At 45.1% G+C, this 23814-nt stretch overlaps 1 protein-coding gene and 1 long non-coding RNA gene across 4 annotated transcripts in view; both read left to right on the top strand.

Moving 5' to 3' along the window:
- sdccag8 (SHH signaling and ciliogenesis regulator sdccag8) overlaps positions 1 to 23814 on the top strand; it is a 41229-nt gene that overhangs the window by 2803 nt on the left and 14612 nt on the right. For 2 of the 3 annotated variants that reach the window (XM_076075725.1, XM_076075726.1), the window contains exons 9-16: positions 82 to 220; positions 341 to 493; positions 639 to 773; positions 1595 to 1711; positions 2049 to 2191; positions 17419 to 17546; positions 21011 to 21119; positions 22813 to 22944. In XM_076075725.1, the coding sequence (XP_075931840.1) occupies positions 82 to 220; positions 341 to 493; positions 639 to 773; positions 1595 to 1711; positions 2049 to 2191; positions 17419 to 17546; positions 21011 to 21119; positions 22813 to 22944 (1056 nt within the window). Of the gene's footprint in view, positions 1 to 81; positions 221 to 340; positions 494 to 638; positions 774 to 1594; positions 1712 to 2048; positions 2192 to 17418; positions 17547 to 21010; positions 21120 to 22812; positions 22945 to 23814 lie in introns of those variants that run through there. The other variant, XR_012947399.1, reaches the window with a different exon arrangement.
- Positions 2199 to 6829, top strand: LOC142931680 (uncharacterized). The gene is made up of 2 exons (XR_012947400.1): positions 2199 to 2345; positions 3066 to 6829. It is a non-coding gene; the product is annotated as an uncharacterized LOC142931680 (long non-coding RNA).

The raw sequence follows: 23814 nt of genomic DNA, 5'->3' as shown, positions 1-23814 counted from the left end.
AAAGAGATCCAGAATTAATTTCCCCATCTGCCTTTTTTTTTTAACGCTGCTCGTGCATTTTCTTGTCCATCAATCTTTTAGGGAGCGTGATGAGTTACTGGTGGCTCTGCGCGGCGTGCGTGCGAGTCAGCAGGAGGCCCAACAGAGGGAGTGGTCGGCCTGTCTCCAAGTCAAGCAGGCTGTGGAGATGGCGGAGGAAGCAAATCTGTACAAAGCCAGGGTCAGAGAAACGTGTATAAATACACACTTTTCCAGCGGCGTTAGCTCAAAGTGTATCTTCCTGCTATGCGCAGGTCGGTTGCCTCTGACAGACCCTCTGTGTCTGTTCGTATGCATGCAGGTGGAGGTGCAGTGTGAGCAACTGTCCAGGGAGCTGGCTCGACTTCGGGAACAACAAGAACGAGAAGCACAGGCCTTGAAGGAGAGACTGGCTGAGGCCAGAGAGGAGGGCCGGGCTGAGGCCCGCAAACAGAGAGAGGCGCTGGCACAGACAGTAAATGTTGCTTATTCACTTTTTGTGTGTAGAGACAACTATTGTATATGTATGTAGTTCCAATCCACAGCTCTGGTTGCTTTGAAATACTTGACATTTTTATTTTTCAATGAAATGCCAATAGAAAACTGTGTGTGTGTATCAGGTGTCCAGCCTCTCCCAGCATGTCGCTGAACTGGAAGGACAGCTGGACAGAGCTCACAGAGACGAGAGCTCACTGACCAGTCAGCTGGAAGATACTCTTGGCAAACTTACCAGCCAGGAACAAGACAATACCAAGGTACACTGTCTGCGTTGTGCAAGACAACCTGAAGTCAACATGTATGTATTCTTACTTTTGCTGCTAGACCAGTACTTAAAAAAGATGGCTCTACCTTTGAGGTTCGCAACAGTCCTGATACTCCGGTGCAGGCTGTACGGTCTACTTGTAATGCTTTTGTAAATCCACTGGGTGGCAGCAAAGGTGTATCTATTTCAGTATTTATTCTCCGTTGTTGGAAGGGTGAATTCAACATGTATGTATAGTTAAGTTTAAGGTGAGGTAAAAACCAGGCCTTGCTTGAAGATGCTTAGTTCAGGTTTTAACTATGTTTTATTGCAAAATGATTGGCAGGCAAACGGTAGCAAAGCGGTGACAAAATTACCAAGTGGGCTGCGAGGTTTGGAAGACTCGGGTTCAAGCGTTGCATGTCAGCAGATGTTCACCCTGCTGAAGTGTCTTGAAGACACCGACTCTTTACCAGCTGTAGTTTATCTTCTGTAGATGACCCAGAGCTCTGACTGTGTTGGGTTAGGGCAAAAGAGAAAACACATTTTCAGTGCGTCATTATAATTAAATGTTTTCTAATATTAATATGTATTATTAGTTGATAAATGATGGTAAATGATGATGATAAAAATGATAGTAGCACATAGTGTAGTAATGTAAACATGGATAATATAGGAGCAGTAAATATGTAAATAGTAGAATATGAGTGCTTTCAGGGTAGAGGGGGCGTGAAACGCTTAACCATCAGTATTCTAACATACTTTAATTAGATCAGTGAAGGACAGGAAGTAATAATTGTTAATTAAAGGACTGGCTGTTCATGTCATCTCTAGGTGTGCGTGGATCTTCGATATCGGCTCAGCCAGGCCGAGCTGAAGAAAGAGGAGGCAGAGAGAGAGCTCCGGGAGCTCCACACCAAGACCAGCAGACAGATGGAAAAGGCTGCGCAGGTACGTCTGCATTCAACCCAGTGATTAGTTTAGATTCATTAGATAACTTAAGCAATTACTTAAGTTTTTAAGTCAGACAATGACCAGTTTGTTTAGTTGATCATTTAGTAAGCAGTCACCAAATTTGAGGACGGCGCAAATAGAAAGCCTCACTCATATTTCAAAACACTATGTTACTGATCGTGAATCAAACTATTGTGATTTTTAGACGATCAAATCATTCTCTTCTCAACCTTTACGTTGAGAATGTTGTCAGCCTTAAATGTTTTGTTTGTCTGCGGACATAAGGTGGGTTGTTTTGAAAGATTTACTCGCCTCTTCCATCTCTGCGGGACAGGAAGTGGAAAGGCTGAGCTCAGAGCTGGTTGGCTGTCGGCAGCATCTGGAGGTGGTCCAAAAGGACGGGAGCCAATGGCAGGCCGAAGCCCTGAGCCTAGCAGAACAGCTGGCAAATGCCCAGCGCCAACTGCACCTCACCAGGTAGTACCTAATCCTATTATACGTGCCACCACACACTCACACACACACTCATACATACACACACATACACACAGCACTCCCCTCTGCCCAGCTCCTGCCCAGCTCAGCCCAGTCCAGTCCAGTTCAGACCAGCACACCAACTGTACCGCACCAGGTAACAGCTAATCCTATTATACAAACCACACACACATAAACACAAATGCGCCGCTGTGCAATGGTCCCGGTACCAACTGGACCTCACCAGGTCACCTCTAATCCTGTTAAGCATGCCACAACATAATGCAATACACACACAAACACACGCACACATATATTTCTACACACGGACACACTGCCCACTCTGTGCCACCAGGCCAGTGCCCAGCCCAGCAACAGCTCCAGCAGAGCCAAAATGGCGCCTGAGCCTTCTTCTGTCCCTGACACACACACACACACACACACACGTGCGGCTGATGGTCACTGGACAGCCTGGCCTCAGTGCCACCTGCCAGTGCCCTGCACCCGTTCTCACGACGGGCGCTACCGGCTCTCCTCCCTCTTGCCTCCGTCTTCTCTCTTTCTATCTATTTCTGCATCTTTCTTTCCCAATTTGTTCCCTGTTTCACTTCCTCTGTTGTTCTTTTATCATCCCATCCTTCTTTACATTCATCCATCTATCTTATCTACCTGTAGCTCTTTCGTCTTCATGTCCTCAGCTGTCATTCTTTGCCATCCTTTTATAATTGAAATCCTCATGTTTTTTCCTCTATCATCTTCTTTCTTATTATTATTTGATCCTCTCCTGTCCTCCTGCATTCCTCCCATTTCTTTTTCTTCCCTCTGTCCCTCCTGTCATCCGCTGGCTGCTGTTCCCTTCCACACCATCTACTGCCAGGGCCATGCCAGCCCATGCCAGCCGCCCAGGGCACTCTCTCACCCCCGCTGCCCACAGCCGAGGTGTCTGAGATGGGCACAGATGTGGCGGTGGTGCCCTGTGGTGCTGGAGGCTGCAGGATGCAAGTTTGTATAATCTATGAGTGTGTGTGTGTGTGTGTGTGTGTGTGTGTATTTGTGGTTGTGTGCCTGTCAGCTCGGTGGCGTGTGTGTGTGTTTGTGTGTCCACCGCAGCTCCCGGCTTGATCTGTGTTTAAGTGTGTTTGTCTGTCAGCTGGCCAGCGCTGCATGGCGGGCCGTCGTGTGTTTTAGGGATGAGGTAAGGAGCGTGTCTGTGTGTGTGTGTGTGTGTGTGTGTGTGTGTGTGTGTCTGTATTTCGCAGCCAGCTGTGGAGAATGACATGCATATTGATGTGGCAACATGATGACTTTGACCTGTACTAGAGGAGCCACTGGACTAAACCATTTTACTACCATCATGTGTGCGGGTGTATGTGCATGAGAGAGTTTATAGTTTTATCTATCCACAGATGCATACTAGATGTTTGACAGCTGTTGACTTGGCTGAGCATGTAGCCATTCAAATTCAATTTTGGTCATTAGCAGTTTAAGCCACTTCTGATACTGATTTAATACGGATATCCATTGTCCTTAGTGGATGAGAAGCATGTTCACATTTAGTTTCACAAAATGAAATCTAAAGCCATGTTTAGAGCTTTTCAAAAGCAGTGTTGTACGCAGGTACAACAGTCATAAAAACTACAAATCCCCACAGTGCTTGATGAAGTTAAAAAGCCTGTTCTGTACAGGAACATGTTATAAAGACTTTAAAAATTGTCACAGGATTGACGATCACAAAAATCTACAGGCCTACATTTTTAAGGAGCTAATTTTACTTGAAGCTTGGGTTGAATGTCTGAAAGTGTTTTTGTGAAGTACTTATATACCATCAGTGCTGGTCAACCAAAAACAGTATGTTACCATCATCATACTCTGTTATGACTTAAACTTAAAAAACAACACATTATAAATTTACACCTACAGCATTAGCTTGATACATGATGAAATACAGGCACTTTGTTATACACTATTAGCCCGAAACCAAAGTGAATTATCCCATTTGACAAACTGGCACGTCATAAATGTTACTTTAATGCTCTATTATAGTATTTCTGTAATCCTGAACATCCACACATTTACACCTGCCGTTGTAGAGAGGGGTTAGAGACGTGATAATAGTAACACAAATACGGGGGAAATGGCGTCCAATTTACTTCAAAGGCATTCATAATTACGTATGTGAGCGATCACGAATAGATTGAGGGAGAGCTTGAAGCTCAGCTCACTGTCTCAGCTCTACCACACACGGCCAATCGATGCGTGAAGCAGGAACGAGTGGCCGTGTCAGAAAGTTACAGAAATTGTTGGATGCTGCTTCCAATTTCAGACAAAAGATGTGGGCGGAGGATCATTTAGACGATATTGGCCCAACAAGCACTTCGGTTGAAGCGTACTGATTCCTTCAGATAAAACAAATGCATGAAAATGACTTTTTTTTAGCTTTAAGGTTGCTCATCGTTACGCTTAGCATTGCGAATACCAAGACAGGAACTCTAGTTGTGCTGAGGACACACTGAGGATTTTAGTTTCTATTCTCATCACTCACAGTTAAGCTGTCCAGCAGGCTTGTTTTTCCAAATGTGGTGTTTACTTAGAAGCCCTTAAAGTCTTTCCATCCAGCCATTGATCCAGCCTTGTCTGTTGATATAACATCAGAGTTTTTAAAGATGGAGTTGTAAAATATCATTGAGATATGTGCAAATGAAGGAGTTTTTTTTTTTTTTTTTTTTTTTTAAACTGGACATTTTTTAAGCAGCATAGAAAGCAAGTATCAAACACAGATACACATCCACATGTCATGGACACACCGGCTGAGGTTTGGTCACCGCCTTTGTTCGTCCTCAGGATGCGTTTTTACTTTTTCATTTTAGTTTTTCTCTTTATTTTTCCCCTCACTTGTCATGTTCTCTATTGCTTTTTCTCACGCTGTTCCAAACGAAACAAATAAACCTCAAGCAGTTGTCTCCCTCCCCTCCCTCTGTCTCTCTCTTTCTGTCTGTCTGCAGGCCTTCTGGGGGTTATGCAGAACGACATGTAGTTCATTCGTCGTCGTGCCACTATTGGCCCTCTCTTGTCTTTGTAGCTGCAGGGAGCTGGTTTGTGTGACTGTGTTTGTGTGAGAGTAAAACTGCGAGAGATTCACAGTAGCGGGGCTGGAAGGCATTTGTACGACCAGCCTTGGAAGGCAGCTCTTTGATTCTCTCTCTGCAACTTGCTCGCTCCCCTCTTTCATTCTGTCCTCCTGTCGTGGCCCAAATGATCACAGCCCGTCTTCAAACAGGGGACCTGAAGCACAGACAGCCTCTGTTTGACTACTGATCGCCCATCCTTCCTTTCTGATAAACACAAATGTATGCACGCATACACACACACACACACATACACACACATATTTGTTTGTACAACTGCATGCCTGCAAATGTGCACACTGATACGCACATCAGTCGCATCCACATGCCTGTACACACAGACTCGCACACATACAGATGCATGCACGCATCCGGGGGTCCCATGGCGGCTGGTGCGCTGTGCTGTGCTCCAGGATTGGATCATCAGCCAGCTGTGAGTTGGACAGCCCAGGATCTGTCCTAATCCCAGCCACTCTGTTCACATCGCCACACACACACACACACACACACACACACGCACACGCACTCCAGCCCCAGCCCAGCAGAGGGCTTTACTAAGTTTGTTTTGTTTGTTTGCTCCTGTCTTTCTTCACTTTCTTTCTTCTTCTTTCCTTGTCTCCATCCGGCCTTATCTCTCCCTGTGTTGTGATCACCGATCCCAGAGGTCTCAGTGAAAAACTGCCCAGCATAACTTCCGTTTCAACACGTGCCAGATAGGCATGAGTGTGGACGGATGTGTGTGTTTGCATAGTGTATCCATGGTTAGTTGGGACCTGTGTGCCTGCTTTGTGCATTGGACGAATTTAACTACTGCGAGGTCTCAAATCTTCCACCGGTTTTGGTTATCCCCATAAAATCAAGCATCCATGTTCATGAGGGTGCTTGCTTAAAGCTGTAGATGGACGTGAAGCTGAAATTAGGCTACTTCAGAGAAAACGTTTACTTCCTTTCACTTTCTCACCTAGAACGCTCGACTATGGATTCCTGGACCAGGACATGACCATTCATATCATTTGATCTGCGGCTGTAGCTCACAGACACTTAGTTGAGGAAAGGCTGCTTCATCTGCGTCCCAGGGTTTTCACCTGCTCGTTGTTTCAGCTTTTGTTGGTGTGTCAATGTGTTGTTGGTGGTTCTCCAGCCTGAACTGATCCTCCCAGAGTCAGGAGACGATTGTTGTTAACTGCTTTTGTTCCCAAATCATTTGCTCTCAGGCAGGTTGTCTAATGGGAGGCTTTGACCCATGTCTAGTGGTTCTTCTTTTTGTTTTTTTGATTAACAGTTTGTTCCCAAATGATTAGTGAAACAAGGTATTTTTAAGGTATGATTTAAATTTGACCATATGTGGTACATACCCCCCAAAAATGTGGTAGTTATATCACCTTTGAAAGCATTTAGCCTATCGTTTTAGAGAATGCTGGACAGACCCACAATGAGGAAACTCTGAATGTTTGGCTGTGGATCCTGTCAGCAAAGTCTTCAACTTCCACATCTGAAAAAAAGAAAAGAAATACAATTCCTTCATCTTGACAGAAGGTCATGGGTGTCTGCAGGGTGGACGGCAGAGATGGAGGAAGCTGTGAGCTGAAGAAGACCTTTTGGGCTTGGTCAGCCCAGAGGTCTGAAGCTTCTGTGGCCTTTGAAGCAAAACCTCAGGTGTGGATATGGGGAACAAAGACGCTTACATGACTCATGGAAAAGATTCAGGGCATTGCCCAGAGTGTTCTTAGCAAGGAGAACTGATGACCTTTACCAGGTTTCTTCCATTTTTCCTCTGTTTTGTTTGGAATGAGGTTTCCCTCCGAAGCGAGGGTCAAAAGACAGAGGGTGTCATCCGCTGTACACACTGTAGAGCCCCTTGGGGAAAATTAGAGGTATTGGGCGATATACATAAATTTGACTTGACTATTGTTAGGCAGAAGAACATTTGAGGACATCTTGAAGCTACATGGGATGGAGGAGTCTGGAGACTCTAGAGACCGTTTTGCCCATCTCTCCGGCGGAGGATTACTGAGGTAGTCTTAAAGGTCGTCAGTGGCAGGAATGTGGTGCTTATATTGGAAAGAAAAAAAATGAGAAGCTTGGAAACCTGTATTCCCTTGAAATAAAGGAGGCCATTTGAAGCGGTTTAGGTATCAAGATGCCCCCCTGTGGAGGTATTCAGGGCATGTCCAACTGGGAACCAGAGCAAGTTTAGAACATGTTTGAGAGATTAATGGTCTCTTCTGCCCTCGGACTGTATCGGCATATGTAGCATTCTTTCACCCAGTTAAGAGAGAAGAGTAAAGAACAAAATGGAGCAAACACTTCCAGACCCATTGCTGTGACTCTTATACTCAAAGTTTCCCAAACTCTATCAAACATGTCACGCTGCTGCTCTCTGTCTCTCTCTCTCGCTCTCTCTCTACCTAAACCCAGTTCTTTCTTTTCTTTTTTTTCTTCTCCTCCCCTCAGTTGTAGATCGTGATAGCAAGGCCTGGAAAGGCGGTGAACAGAACTGTGTGTGTGTGTGTGTGTGTGTGTGTGTGTGTGTGTGTGTGTGTGTGTGTGTGTAAGGGCGGAGAAGTGTAAATGAGGAAGGTGAGGCAGCAGATGCCGCGTCCCGCCAGAGGCTCGCTTTGAGCAGCGAGTGAAATCTGGGCGCGACAAAACTGCTGCAAACCAACTCGGCGGGAGGCCCTTGTCCAATCACGGCCCGGAATAAAAGGGCCGGGGCGCCACGCGGGCTGCAGTCGCTCAGGAGAGGTGGGGGCTGTAATGAACCCTCGAGCTCTGCCAGCGAGTGTACACACACACACACACACACACACACACACACACACACACACACACACACTTGAGCACAGCATCTTTCCTCCTACCTGGCATTAGCAACGCCTAACCACTGTCACCACACACACACACACACAACCTCTACAGCAACTATGCGCGTGACTTTGTGTGTGTGTGTGTGTGTGTGTGTGTGTGGGGGGTGCATGAAGTATCCTCGTGACTCGTTTGGTAGCGTGCGATTAGATGAGTCTGTGTGCACGCCTTTGTGCAAATGCTAAGTGTTGATACCTTTGGGCTACACCTGTGTCTGTGAAGTTTGATGTGTGTGTCTCTGTGTGACAGCAGCGGGGCAGTGCCAGGTATGAGGCTTGCAGTGTGTTTTTGTGTGATTTTGTGTGTGTGTGTGTGTGTGTGTGCGCGCTTGTCTGGTCGGCAGCCATGTTGTTGGGTAGCAGATGGCACCATGGTTGGCAGGGGAGGGGCTGCTTAGCACAACTAATCAGACAGTTACGGATAGGGCAGCTGGGAGGGCCGTTGGCCAGCCGTGTGTGCGTGTGTGTGTATGTATGTATGTATGTATGTATGTGTGTGTGCGTGTGTGTGTGCGTCACAGAGTGCCATGATGTTGACAGTGGTGGGCCCGTTGGCCCGGTGACGAGACCTTGCCGCGTTCTCCTCTCCTCGCTGTCGGAGTGCCCTCTCTGCCATCCTGCCTTCTCACCTCTCTCTCTCTCTTCTGCACTCTCACTGTCTCTCTCGCTCAATCTGTTGAGACCTACTTAGTCTTTTGTCTTTCTTTCACTTTCTTCGACTCTCCATCTCCTTTTGTGTCTCCCTCGGTCAGACCGTCTCACTGGCTTACTCTGCTCCATCTTTCTTTCTCTGGTCTTTACTTGTAAGTTCATCTGTGTTAAGTTACTTGATCTGACACTAATTAAAACAGAATGTGTTCTTTTGTCAAGCTGGGTACTAACAAGTGGAAATACAACACAGTTGAGTGAAATCGGCACTATACCTTTTTTTAAAAAACGTGGCCTCTTGAGCAGCAACAGTACTGATTGAGTAGAATATAAGGATAGGGCGGCGGGTCACGCGTCTTGTTTTTGTTCCTGTGTTGCGTAAATGTGCTGATAAATATGATAATAGGATATCTGTGCATAGACTTGTGTACTCGCCCGATACCCGATTCAGCATGTTAGGCTGTATTGGTGTTATTTCTGATCATGGTAACTCTTATTCCCATATGCAGGGCAGCTGGTAAACGTAGATAGAGTTTTCTTTATCTCTCCACTGCTCCTTCCATCCATAATCCTTCTGTTTCTTGCAGAAGATAAATGATACCATGAGCCCTGTAAGCATGCCTCGCTAACTCTGGAATTGCATGAATTTATTTGCACTAGAAATATCGCAAAGGTTAAACTATAGATGCTCTAAATTCAGCAGTGGAAAATCACACACAATAAGTACCAGAATTATTAAGAAGAAGGGTAATCCGTCCATCCTGCGGGGCTGGGAATGGATCGAATAGACAGATCGCTGACTGGGAGACCTCAGGCAAGATGGAGGCAAATCTGTCGGCTACAACTGTTGTCACCCCAGCCAAGTGTGCCCTGGGACACTGGCCTACATACAGACACTACTGCTGGAGGACAGAGACCTAAAGGGAGAGCACCAGCCCTCCATCCACCATCCACCATACCCTCTTCACCTCACTTATGCTCATCTTTCTTTTTTTTTTATCTCTAATGTGGAGTACATATGTAAAGCCACCACTTCAAACTATGCATACCTTGAAATACACTCAAAGTATGGGTGTAACGGTACACAGAAGTTACGTTTGAGTTCATACCCGGGTTTAGGGTCAGTGTTAGGCTGTACAGCTGAAAGGCATCTCTTATGCTATGGAATTGAAAATACCAAAATACATAAAATAATAAAAAATAGAACTTCACATGAGGAGGAGTGCTTCAATAAGGCTATACTTGCACATCTGGGTGATGCCGTCAAACGTACGTTACCACGTTTGATGTGTTTCCATTCACACACCCTACAACGGTGGAGAATCACCTGCACACCACAGTCGTCTTCTACACGACTCTCTCCTCGCCACAGTGTGACTGACTCACGCTTGTTGTGCTTACCTCAGCATATGTTGCCAACCGTGTACGGCTATAAGTTTCCAAGCAGAACTTGCACCTGTGAACGTGCATCAATCCACATACCGTGTATTCTGCCTTCACCTTACTGTGTGTGTGTGTGTGTGTGTGTGTGTGTGTGTGTGTGTGTGTGTGTGTGTCAGTCAGTCATCTGGTCAACCTTGTGCCTTCACACACCCCTGCTGTGAGGGTGGCACCATCAGTGACTCTACACGGTGCCCACTGCCCAGTAGGCACAGCTTTCATCCAACATAACAGAACCTCTCGCTGCTCTTCTTTTGAATATATTTACCTCTGTCCCTCTCTTCCACCAGATTGATCTATGTTTTTATCTTTTCATCCTCTTCATTTTTATCTTTCATATAGCGGCTCTTTGTTCTTTTTTTTCTCTCTCTCTCTCTCTCTCTCTCTCTCTCTCGCCTTCAATCCATCCCTTTCTTTCTGTCGCCCTTTGTGGGCGCAGCAGTGCCTCGTAGGTAGTAGGTAGGGCAGTGCCCCCGTCTGCAGATTGTATCGGGAGATGATCACAAAGACGGGGACAAGAGATGGTGGGGAGGAGGACAGGATGAGTTCAAGGTAGCAGCTGCGTGGAGATATTCTGGAAGATACAGACGGAGGAATACTGGAGGAGAAGAGAGGGAGTTACGCATGGTGTTGAATAATGGGAGAAGACAGCAAGATGCTCCCTCAAATTCCTCTACCTGTACTAGATTACCTTCAGTTATCAAAATAATGCTTTATTTGAAATCGATCAAAGCTGCTCCATAATTACGCTAAATTGAGGTTGTATGACATCTGAAAGAAACGTCCCAAAAACAAATATTGCGGACAGAGATCAAGTGTTTTTTTTTTAATGGCTGTCATATGCATGTATTCTCAAATAATGCATTGCAAAGTGTATGTTTATTTTGTTTTGTTTGCACTGTAATGATTACCAGAAGAAGTCCTAAAATGAAAGATAATCCACATAGGTTGTATTTTTTGTTTTTTTACATAAAATACTTCAAAAGGCGTCGCTGCATTGCTATTTAGAGCTTTTGTTTATGTTCATGCACTCAGTGAAAATGTAAAAAAAACGGCAAAGCTTTATTTATGCATATCAATGTGCTCGTCGTTCACAACAAAGCGCTGTGTGAACCAGGTTGAAAGACGCGTTGACACGACCCTGACAGTAGCGCTGTTTAGTGCAGTCTGTTAGTAAAGAGATGTAAACAAAGACACAGGCGATTAGGAAGGAGGACGATGACACCGACGGTGGACAAGAAAAGAAGGGCGAATAGATAAAGGTAGATGAGAATGAAAGAGAAGAGGACATATGGAAGTTGTGGGGAGGACAGTGTTCAGGAGAATACATAGGAAGTTTTGTATGTGTGTGGATGGCATGGAGGAGGTAAAAGGGGAGCAGAGGAGGAAAGCAGTGAGGCTGGCGATGGTGTGTGTGTGTATAAAGGCGGACACCGGATGGGCTCAATCCCCCCTACAGTTCCTTCTCCAGCCTCAGTCCCCCCCACTGAGTTAAAAAAAAAAGCCTGTCTTTGTTTTCCAGCTCAATGGCCGCCTCTCTAGGCATCTGATCTACTGGCCCAGGACCGAGGGGAGGAGGAGAAGTGAGGAAAAGCGGCGAGTTAGTAAGAAGATAATAGAGGAGTTCACTGACGATAACTTGGGTGGGTAATGAGAGAGAGATGGCACATGTTACTTCCTGCCAGTTGCCCTGAAGCTCATATCCGGGTGGAAGGGGTGAGGAGCGTTTGAACGACATCAGGTCTCAGGTGTGAAGTGGATTCCAGCACAGGTGGATTGAGCTCACACCGGAGAGAACACTCCATGTGGCACAAACGTTCAGTTTGCACACCTTTCTCTCTCAATGCTCTATATATTTGTTCTCCTCATAAACATTCTGTCATCGCTCTTTTTTTCGTCTTAAGAAATATATCAATTCTATATGTAGACTTGTAAACACTTATTTCTTTTCCTGTTTTTCCTTCTATAATCCTACAAATATGTTATTACATCAGACATTTATACTGTAACATTCATATAACATGTACTATATACTTCGTCAAATGTCTAATGAGAAATAAGTTAACTGGTTTCCTGATTGAAATAATGAATTCCAGCCGATTATTTACCTTCGCAGCTGAGATTGATTCGACCCTCAGCCCTGCCGCATATGTTATCCACTATTTCTGTAGAGTCCTGGGTTTTCTGGGTTGGGTCAGTATGGGAGCATATTGTACGTATGCTGTGTGTTTATTTTTAAAATCACAGATGCCTGCGCTGCCGGTCCGCCCTTCCTGTGTTAAGACCATCAGTCGCCTGTGCCAATTAAGACTTTTAAACTTCTCTCGCTCTGTTTTGTGAGCAGATAGATGATGACAGAGGCCAATCAGCAGCTAATTACTGGAATTGTTGTTTTTTCCTCCTCTGAGGGAATGTGTGCTGCAACAGCAAATGTTTGTTTCTGTGAGGGTCGTGCATTCGTAGCATGTCTGTGTGGACACTCATGTATTTATTCATGGAGTGAAATATGTTCAGATGTGCATATTTTAAGAGAGTTATTGTTCGTACTTATGCACGTGTGTCTGAAAGGGAAGGCACATTTATTTTCTGTGTTAATTTAACAGTTGCAGGATGTTGTTTTTTTTCAGGCTCGATTGGCTCGCCGCTGACCTTGATGGCAGTGGGGGGCTTCAGTGCTCCTTGAAGAAGAAAAGAGTCTTGGGCCGCCCGCTGTAAACAAAGTTGACTTGCAGACAGATGGATTGAATGACAGAGAGGCTAACTGAGCCAGGAACGGGCCTGGCAGAGGGAGGGGAGGGAGGGAGAGAGAGAGAGAGAGAGAGAGAGAGGGGGAGGGAGAGAGAGAGAGAGAGACAGAGATAAAGGGGGGGTAGAGAAGAGAGAAGAGGTGGCCAACAGGAGAGGAGGTGTGAACAGGTGCAGGGCCGCTGAAGGAAGAACCAGCAGATGGAGAGAGACACAGCCAGTTTAGTTACAGGAAAAAAAAAGGGTGGGATGGAGAGATGGAAACAGCAGAAAAAAATTATCGGAGCAGAGATGAGAACGCTGTGGACGGATAGATAGATAGATGGACGGATAGATGGACGGATAGATGGGCTGGGCACAGAGTAAAGGAGCGTCGAGGCTGCATCAGGCCGCCTCTGTGTTTGAGGTGTTGGTTTCATAAAGCAAGGAGAGGAGTGTCAGAAAATGATGTGGGAGCAGAGTGATCGACTTACATCACCCCGAGGTTTAATAAAAATGTGCTAAAACACATTGAGGTGCGTGTGAGAGAAGATCGTGTGACGCGGCCGTGCGGTCTGCCACACGAAAACAATTCAGATGTTTATTATACGCCGCATCAATGATACGCAGCGCAGCGAATGTTCAATATGTCACTTTATTTTCTCTGCGGTGCACTCAGCCTTTGTTGGCTAGACGGGCCTACACAAGGCCTCTGTCTCACCGTCTCTCAGTCGCACACATAAACAAGCCCACTCACACATTAGAAGGAATCATCTCTGTAGTTCTGCGTATCAAACTGTTGAATATTAATGCAGTCTGATTGATGCAGTCTATCATGAATAGCTGTGGATCCGCTGGAATTCCTCCACAAGAAATGAATCATCACGAGTGTCACCGTTTTGAGCAGTTGAGCAAATAGTTAACAGTTGTAATTTTATAGAACCGCATCAGTGCATTTAAGTAAATCACAATCGAGTCTCATCAGATATTTATTTGAGCTGCAGGTGCCTCAGTTTAAATGATTGATTTCAAAGGAAATGTAATCGTTTAAAATCTAGGTTCATGTTTAAAGGTAATTAGGAGATTATACATTTCTTATTTTTGCTGATACTGTTTAATCGATCTTTTCACAAGCAGTTAAGATATGACAGGTAATACACAAATCTGTCATCTGTTAAAACCACACTCTTTTTTTTTTTTTTTTTTTGATAATATATCGGATCAGGAAATTTGCCATAAGTGCAGCTATTTATCCAGATGTCCTCTGTGACAGAAGTAGTTTCACTTTATCTAGTCTTTCTTGATTTCCTACCTCGTCCTCAACGATTCGTATGATTCGCTTGTTGGATCGTTGTCTTCAGTTTTCCATTAGTCTTTATGCATATTATTTTGTTTCTTAGTTATTTTAAATTACAACAACATATAGTCACATATTTTGTTGTAAATTACATTCTCACACAGATTTTTCTATATTATTTGTGTGTGTTCATGTTCTGTGTCATTCCACTGTGTGTGTATGTGTCCGGGTGATATTGTGTTTATTGGGAGGGAGTATCGTCTATTTCACTTTAGTCCAAACAGCGGTCAGTGGTGTCTGGCGTTGGCGAATGTCTCCAATTCCTCCAAGTCCACCGTCTGACTCCAATTTGTGCTCGTTCTCTGATAAACCGCGGCATTTGGTGGTTCTGGCGTGGGATGCCGGCTGCACCATGGGGTGCTGCAAACTCTGTGCTTGGTCAGGCCCTGGCACCCCACATCTAATGGGCAACAGCTTGAATAGTGCCCACTTAGGCAGGCCGCGCAGACTGGGCCCCCTCGTCTTCCTCGCTGCTCCAGCCAGCTAGCCAGCCAGCCACCGCCTCTGCCACCTCCCACTTACCCAGCAGCCACTGTACCTGGCCGCAGCCCCAGAGCTATTCCAGCCTACCTTAGGCCCCTGGCCCATGCCGCCCTCGCCATACTTATCAAGCTGTCCTCCAGTGCATCAGGCCAGGCATATACAAACAGGCCCAGCTATCCGCTAACTGAACATTCAGTCTATTGCCTCCTAGGCCCAAACAAGAGTTCCTGCCACAGGCAGCAACCCAGAGCCCATTCACCAATTAGCTGGAAGGCAGATTATTGTCCAGGGAGAATTATCCAGCTCCAGCCCCACATATCCAGCCTCTGCTCTACCCGCCGCCCTTAACGCTTGCTCCAGGGCTTGGCTCTCCACTGACATCTCTCCTTTGCCTTCTCTTTTTTATGCTTTAATTTGACAGTGCTCATCAGCAGCCATTTTGTGACAGCAGTTTGCAAGTAAACGCGTTGCTTTGGATTGGGGATACAAAATGGCGCAGGGTAAAGAACCTCATAACTTCGCCCGACTTCCCAGCTTTGATTTGATCCTCAAAGAGGCTTTCAGGCTCTGGCCACAAGGATCCGAACCCTCAGGTCTTACTTATTGAACTGAACTTAGAACCATTGACCCTCCTCGAGGTTGCATTTATACATTACATTGGTTGTAGTTGTCCCCAGAGCTGAAGGCCCGGAGTCTGCTCTGTTGCGTACAACTTTATTAGTTTGTTGGTTCAGTAGATCAGCAAAATCAAACAGATGCCAAATGTGTAGCTCTCTGTGCTTTTTCTTGTTTTCCATCGCTCTCCTCTTCCTCACCACCACTCTATTGCTGACTGCTGGAACTTTCTGGCGGCCTGTCTGATGCTAATTGGTGGGTAAACAGGTCTGGTGTGACTCCCCCCCACCCCCGCACCCCACCCCAAATGCACACAAACACACACACACACACACACACACACAGGCATACGCAAATACACACGGCCCCCTGGAACCTTTTGCAGGACCAAATGGCTGGCAACGCCTGCCCGCCATCTCCCGCTGAGCCCTGGTGTGCGCTTTGGTGGCTCAGGCTGCTGTTCAAGCCCAGCGGGGGTTCATTCACTCTCACACACACACGCACACACTCATACGAGTACAGACACACACAGTCTCCTTGTGTCCCCTGCACACCCGCCACCCGCTTTCACACCCCAGACAGCAGGACAGCAGGAGAACACACACACACACGAAGGAACAGACAGACGCGGTCACTTTAGAGATGCAGGCCAAGCGCTGTAGGGGAGAAAAGTTTTCACTTAAACTGGAGAATTCTCTCTTCATTAGCGCCTTTGGACTTCAGGAAGAGTTCTGTTTATTTGTTCGTTGTTTTTTTTCCTGTCTTTGTAGTTTTTCTTTTCTCTCCTTTTGTCTTTGCCTCTGTTGTTTGGTTACATTTGGACTTAGCTGAGTTAGAAAGTTTGGTTCAAACGGTAGTAAAATGCAGCGTTGTTCAAAAGCCACTTTAGTTTGCGTCTTACCTGCACAATTTTGATGATGAGATGAACGAACGGGGAGATTAGAGCTACTTGATCGCTACCAAATGCGTCATGCTGGTCAGCATTCCTGTCGTACTACTAAGTCATACAGTTATTCTTATGTAGACCTCGTGTAAGTAGCCTCTTGTAAAAATAAGATGCGATTGATCAGCTGATGTTACGTAGCTGTATCGTCACATGTGTTTTCGGCAAACTGGAAACTGAATGATATTGACACAAGTTGCACAGGAAATTCAGAGGACGACGGGCAGCTTAAGCAAAGTAATATCTAAGGGCAGAGCAATCTTTTCTTTTTATACTCTTGCAAAGGAGTCTGAAATGGACCGTTGTATTTATGCGAGTGTTGGTGTTTCGTAGACAGCTGCAGTATCACTCGGGGGTCCTCAAGCCGTCAGTGGTCTGACGCTTTCAGCCTTCTACCCTCTGAGTCTTTTCTGACATTCTCCTTTCTGTACTTTCTTCCATTCTCCTGTTTGTACAATGTTTACTCTCCTCCTGTTTTCTCTCTCACCTCTCTGTCTATCTCTTAGTCCTTTTTTTTACATTATTGATCTACTTTACACCCATCAAAAACCTTTTTTGTATCTTTTACCAGAAACGGTTGTAAAGTATGATGGAATTTATTAACTAGTATGCAGTTTGTTTTTAATGTAACGGGCACAATCTCTGATCCTAAAATAAACTAAGAGCAGCCCGACCACCAAAAACACTGCTTTGTGTGATATAATGCTAAACTTGATTGACACTTTTAGTGAAACAAGCCCATATTTTAGTCACAGTCAGTTAAAATACACATCAAATACTAAACATTCAGTACCACTTAAATGTACCTGGTAGAATAAATGATGTTTAAGACCGACGTTGTAGCCTACAGTGTTGACATGCTCAACCACAAGTACATCCTCTCAATCACAGACTTAACATTTAGTGTCTCTGTTTGGATGAACACTGGTTTTAAACACACTGTAGGTAGCCATGTTATGTGATTTAAATTATGCATTTAATGAACTGTTTAGAAACTGTTCACAGTTTAACACCCCGGTCCTCTTCCCCAGACAGGACAGAGAGAGTTCAGAGCGGGCTCATGAGGAGGAAATGGCGTCTGCGACCCTTTCAGCGCGGGAACGAGAGAGAGAGCTGGCTTTGCTGCTGGAGCAGACGGAGGATCAACACCAGCAGAGAGGTGAGTGCTTCCACCTTCAGGGCTGTTGCTGGTCTTGGCTGCAGCAGAGCTTCCACTGTCTCCTTCTTACCTCTCTGTCTTAATCTAATTTAGAGACTTGTCCGGATGTGTCCGCGACAATGCACGCAACATTGGGGCTGCTAGCTGTCCCAGTCGGGTGATCCGAGGACATTTGCCTGTTTTGTGCAAAACCTGCAGTTGGAGATACATTATAGATTTAACCTGTGCGTCGGTTATCGTTGCAGCTGGGCTGCAATACTTGCACCACAGCACCCCTGCATGCAAGGCACTAATCTTGTCGGTTAACTGTTAATGATAAAACAAAATCAAAAGAGAGAGAGAAGAGTGTGTTCGCAGAAGGATCATTGTTGCATTCCTTCTGCAGCTATGCAGAATTTATAGAAAAAGAGATATAAACATAAACATAAAAAGTATGATTGAAAATGAAATAATTCTCAAGTGAATTCTACTCTCCAGTGCTGGTATCCATTGGCCCTCCACTAGATTGGCAGCGGATTGTATCTGGCAGATGTGATGGAGCCAAATCAGGTGGACATTGGGGGGTCAGACTCCCCAAGGGGGCTGCATTAAATGCTTTTCATTAGAGAGCCACACACACACTTGAGAACATCTCAATGCGGCTGCACAGCAGCAAGTCCTCACATTTGCTATTTCACTAGGTTTACTGTGGGCCACTGCGGTACACGGGCTTGCTTGTTAGTTGTCTTACACAGAGGGGAGTGTGATGGGGGGGGGGGGGGGGAATAAAGCAGAACTAAACAGGATGGAGCACACTGAGTTAAATTTTCAGAACCACAAGAAGCCAAACAGGAGAGTTAATCAGGGTCAGTTGCAGAATCACAGCCCTTGAGCTGGGAGCGTCTCAGTCTCTTCCTCAAGGACACTACAGCAGGGTGGATCTTAGCCCGAACAGGGTCTTGAACCTGCATCTTCCAGTTGAAGGGTGGTTTTTGTCTTCTTACTGTGCCATCAACACAACATGGGCAGAGTGGGAGGAGACAGACAGGAACACAAATCATTAGAGCTGAAGTGACCTCAAAAGAGCAGATCAGAAGCCATAAGAGGAGAAGAGAGAATAGCGGGGAAGAGCAGAGGGAAGGTGATGGGAGCAGAGCAGAGAGACCCAGCTCAGAACTCCCTGTCTGTCTGCACAGCAGAGCTGCTGCTGCTAGCACATCTGTTGCACCATCTGGATCCCCCCCCCCCCCCCTCCCCCTCAAAGCCACCACTCACCCTCAACCACTCTCCCTCTCCCTCCCTCCCTTCTCCTTTCTGTTTGTTTACCTGTGGTTCCCTTCAACAACCAGGGAGCCTGCTGGTACACAGAACAAAGATGGACGGTACAGAGGGAGGAAAGGATGGATGGAGGGAGGAGGTGGTGGTGGGGGGGGGGGGTAAACAAAGGGTTTGTTTCTGGCGCATGTCGGCAGCACACATGTTGTCTAAAGAGAGCTGACATCAGAGCACAGCAGGAAACTGTGGATGGGGAGGGGATGGAGGGGTGGACGTCCTTTAGTAGCTCGCATCACTTCCTCTCCCCGTGCAACCCAACAGACGAGCTCGATAATTAGCTTTCTTGCTCTCCAAATCCCGCCTCTCTGTCCATTCGTTTGTCCTTCCATCCATCCGCCCCCCCCCCTTCTTCTCCGCTCCTTCCCACCTTTTTTCAGATTTTTTATTTTTTTTCATGTTTCTTTTTTGAGTAAATGCGTACAGAGCAGCCTCTAGATGATATCAGATATTTATTTCTCTCCATCCCTCCCTCCCTCCCTGCCTGCCACGCTTCTTCTCTCCATCCCCTCCCTCCCTCGTTTTTTCTCTGTTTGTTTCCAGTGCCAGTTCTGCTGTGTTTCTGTGTCCCAGGGTTCTTTTTGGCCTACGCATGGCCAGACGCATTCAAAGCCTGTTCAGCTAATTAGCATTCTTCATGCAACTTTTCCAGCACTGACCAAACTTTGTTGAGTGTACGTGTGTGCGCACGTCTGTGAGTTTGTGTGGTTTAGTTTCATGCTCGGTGGCATCCAATTTATGCCCCCCATGCATTTTCTGTGGCAGTGATCTGGGGACAGAGGCTGTATCGAGTGGAATGAAAGGTTTGGTGGTAATTCACTTTTAAGGTGCAATGTGAAGCCAGTACAAAGTGGATAATATTATGTGAAACATCAGTGGGCATTGGCCTTTACACCTCTCCCAGTCATAATAAGAAGTGAAAAAAGTCAGGAGTCAGCCTGCAGGTAAATATTATGTATCATAACACATCATGGATCCATCATGGATCTTTCTCACGTATCTCTTTCTTTCCTTCCCAATATCTACTGTATGCAAAAAACAACAACAAAAAACTTCCCAAGTGTGAGCTACTTTTCAAAGGCCGCGAGTCCTTAGTGCTTTTGGTTTCGGTTGACTGTAACAGAATGCCGGAGCAGGTGGATCATTCCCTCAATCCAAACGGCAGCCATTGTTATTTTAAAAGAGCAGACATATGCTGGAGAGCGGAACGTGGATCATTTCAAAGGAATGATGAAAGCCCAGTGTTGGATTGTTCAGAAAGAAGCCCCCATGAGCGGATGAGGACGTGGCAGGAAGGGTGGAAAGGAGAAAGAAAGCGTTTCCAAACAACTCTCCCTCTCTCTCTCTCTCTCTCTCTCTCTCTCTCTCTCTCGCTCCCTCTCTCCATCTCATTTTACCCTTCTCACACACTTTATACTTCCATCCGCTACTCTATGTACTTGCATTTTTGCTCTGTACATCTCTGCCTGTTGTTTTGTTTTCAATGTGAATGTCGACAAAAACACTTTTGGGAATACTATCAAAGAGACAAGTATCTCGCTTTTGCTGCAGTATTTGTTACAATAGATGTGACTGATCAGCTGTGTCCATATTGTAAACGCTTTCCTCTGGTATGTGAGGTCGTTCGGTTGGCCTGCTCTGGAAATGTACTTTATGTTTTAATAGTAGTAGCCGTGATGCCACTCCTACATTGTAACATTAATTAAACGAAAGCTTGACCAAAATGAAATGGTCATTGAGGTGATCAACATTTTGTTATTTGATTTGAGCATCTATTCATTTATTATTCAGACACGTATTCTGTGCTACACTAACATTAAGATGAAGGTTCAACCAGACATTTGAACTCGCTGAGCAACTTGTATGTAGTTTTTAGCATTCACATTGTGACAGTGAAGCTCTTCTGTCCTGCAGTATACTGTAGCTTTAACACTTTTAATGCATTATTTGTAAATACAGTGTCTATAGTACTATAGCTGGAGGTGGGAGATGTCTGAACTTCAGTGTAAGCGTGTGGGCTGAAAATTGAGTGTCTAACTGAAGGGATACGTTGCTCGCACCCCCATCAGTCACTGATACTCTTAAGTGCACATGAAATCACCCACGATGGTCAACCTCACAGTAACAGACAACTTTCCCACCATCGATTGCAGTTGGAGAGCTGGATGGTCTGCTGAGTTCCCAGAATTCCCTGATCAGGAGGCTGAAGGAGGAGTGCTGCGCGCTGGGAGTCCAACTGGAAGAACTGACAGAAAGTAGCAGGTCAGTATTTTCTCTTTCATTGTATTAACCTTTTTGTTTGAACAATAATTCACTCAATTGTGCTGTCAGTTCAAATCTACTCGTGTAGATAAACATAGCCTCTTGTTTCCAGTTAGTTATTCACTCCGTAGTTTATTCTGTTGGACGTCCGTGTCGTCATTTCATGAAGCATCATCTATCCAGGCTGTTTAGACCGAGCATGTCTACATACTGCTTTCCAGCCTGATCTGTTTTCTTGTTAACCTGATGCTACAGTAGTCACAGCAGGCCTGCACAGCTCTCCATCTGGGCTGCCTGTGCCTGTGTCTGTCTGTCTGTCTGTCTGTGTGTGTGTGTGTGTGTACTTGATTGTGTGTGTATGTGTGTGTGTGAGAGTGACCCTGGGTCCAGTGTCCTGTCAGCTGTTGGAGCTGTGCTGCACATTAGTCACATGACAGCCCTCAATCTGGCCATGCCAGACCGCACTGGCCTCACCAGCCACGGGACACGTGCACACAACACACACACACACACACACACACTCATGTACCCTGTGTTTTGTTTTATGGGTGGACATCAATACTAAGTACACATATGTATGTACACAGTAATAGCTGCCACCTTGACTGTGTTTTTTTTTATGGAAGGAACTAGCATACATGCTGACACACTGGCATGACTGCTCATGGCCTACATCTGCTGTATGTGTGTGTTATGTAGTTTAGCAGCATTGTGGTGTTGGTGTGTTTTGTGCCTCGGGCTGTTTGAGCTCCTGGAGTCCAAGCCCAGCGTAGCGGTTAAAGTCCTGCTGGACGGCCTCAGTCAGGCTAAGCGAGGTTACACTGAGACAGTAAGACGAAGGAGAAAACTCTCGACAAAATGTCTTCAGTTGTTTGTCTGACTATGAGGCCTGATCCTACTGATGGGCCAGTGTGATGTTGTGCAGCATGACACAGCGGTTCAGAGCATTCGATGGACTTGATGCTTCCCCACATTTCCTATCCTTAACTCTGTTGGCGCTGTCAAAGAAATGATAAATAAGTAAATGTAATTGGTTTTTCATTGATTGGTGTAAAGTCTTTAAAAAAATGTCCTTCAAAAGCAGTGAATGGTGTCAGTATATGACGTCGGTTATCAATTCAAAGCGAGGATTCATCTTTTTACTCTCAGAATTGCATTTCCTTAATTATACACTCAGGTGCCAGTTTATTAGGTACACGTCGCTAAAACTAATGCAGTCTAATAATGCACAAAATAATGGAAAGACTTGTCAGTATAATGAAATACAATTCAACAGCAACACAAAGTGCCACCTCCAAAATGATCATACAGTTGAATCGACACCTCTTTAAAACAAGGATTTAACATTATCACCTTTCAAAAAGATCAAATATTTTGCAAGACTACGGTCACATTAGTTTTAGCGACGTGTACCTAATAAACTTGCATGTGCATGATTAGGAGAGAATTTCTATACAAACATAAATCTTAAGTCTCCAGATCTTTGGGACTCGTTGGACTCAAGACCCTCGAGTTTACGTCCCTTTGCTGAGTTTAAAAGAGTTTAAATCTGTTTTATGTATCACATTTACATTCTATGTCTTTATTTTTATGAAAACGCCATTTAGTGTTTTATTTTGCTTGCAGGCTGTGTTGTACATGGGACATTTTCAACTGTTACATCTGTATTAATCGTGTGTGTGTGTGTGTGCAGAGGAGCGCTGGAGCAGCTGTCCCTGGAGAAGCAACACCTAGAGGAGACAGTAAAGAGTCTGAGAGCTCGTTGCTCCGACATGGAGGATCAGTGTGTCCAGCACGGCCGCATGCACCAGCGCATGAAGGACAGGTACGCAAATACACAATACACACACTACACTTCCTGTATATACATCTTACATCCTCAATATTTTAGGGGTATTTTGTTCTTTTCTTTTAGATAATGATCGTGTTGAATATCAGCAAATAAGCATTTCATTTTTACAACTTTCATTTGTTAGTTCCATCATGCAAGAAGGTTTTCAGTCATGTTTTTTTTAATTGTTTTATTTTCTCACCCAAAAACTACTACAAGCAATTCAATGAGAAAGTGGCACATGTATCTTATACATATTTTTTTTATTATTAAAATAACAGCAGCCTTGTTGGAGATAAATGTTCCCAAGTGCTCTTTGGTTGTCATTTATTTCAGTCTACAGAATCTGGCAGCAAACCTTTACGAAAGAAGAAATGTGTGCCGTTTCCTTCACAAGCCATCCTAACCAGTCCATCTTGTGCACATCTAAAGTTTAATTCTTAGATGAATTGTTTTAGTTTTTGTCAACACGGTGTGTTTTTGTTGTCCTCAGCAGTTTACTATCCTGCTGTCTGTGCAGTGTCCACATTTTCCACTTTATCAGGTGGCACTTCAAACTGTTCTCTGATCAAAAAGCACTTTTTTCCCCCTTATGCAGTATCATACACTGGAAACAATAAACTAATTATAGACTGGTGGTGGTCCACAGAGGACAGGAACAGCCCCATAAGTATAACGTGCACTAGATGAAACAGAAACTTTGAGGAGTTTAATGTCACAAACATGAAATGGAGTTAATGAAGTTAACAAGCAGCTAATTCATGATAAACTTTGACGAGTTTGCTGACTTTGACTGACTTAAAATAATACCTGATGGAGTCGTAAACCTCAAACTGAGCTGGACTGACAGTGAGGCACCAGTCA

This window comes from Anarhichas minor, unplaced genomic scaffold (assembly GCF_050575085.1).
Source record: "Anarhichas minor isolate MPS153535 unplaced genomic scaffold, ASM5057508v1 ptg000054l, whole genome shotgun sequence".
NCBI lineage: Eukaryota > Metazoa > Chordata > Actinopteri > Perciformes > Anarhichadidae > Anarhichas > Anarhichas minor.
Note: the sequence above shows the minus strand (reverse complement) of the source record. Positions and strands in the feature narration are given on the sequence as shown.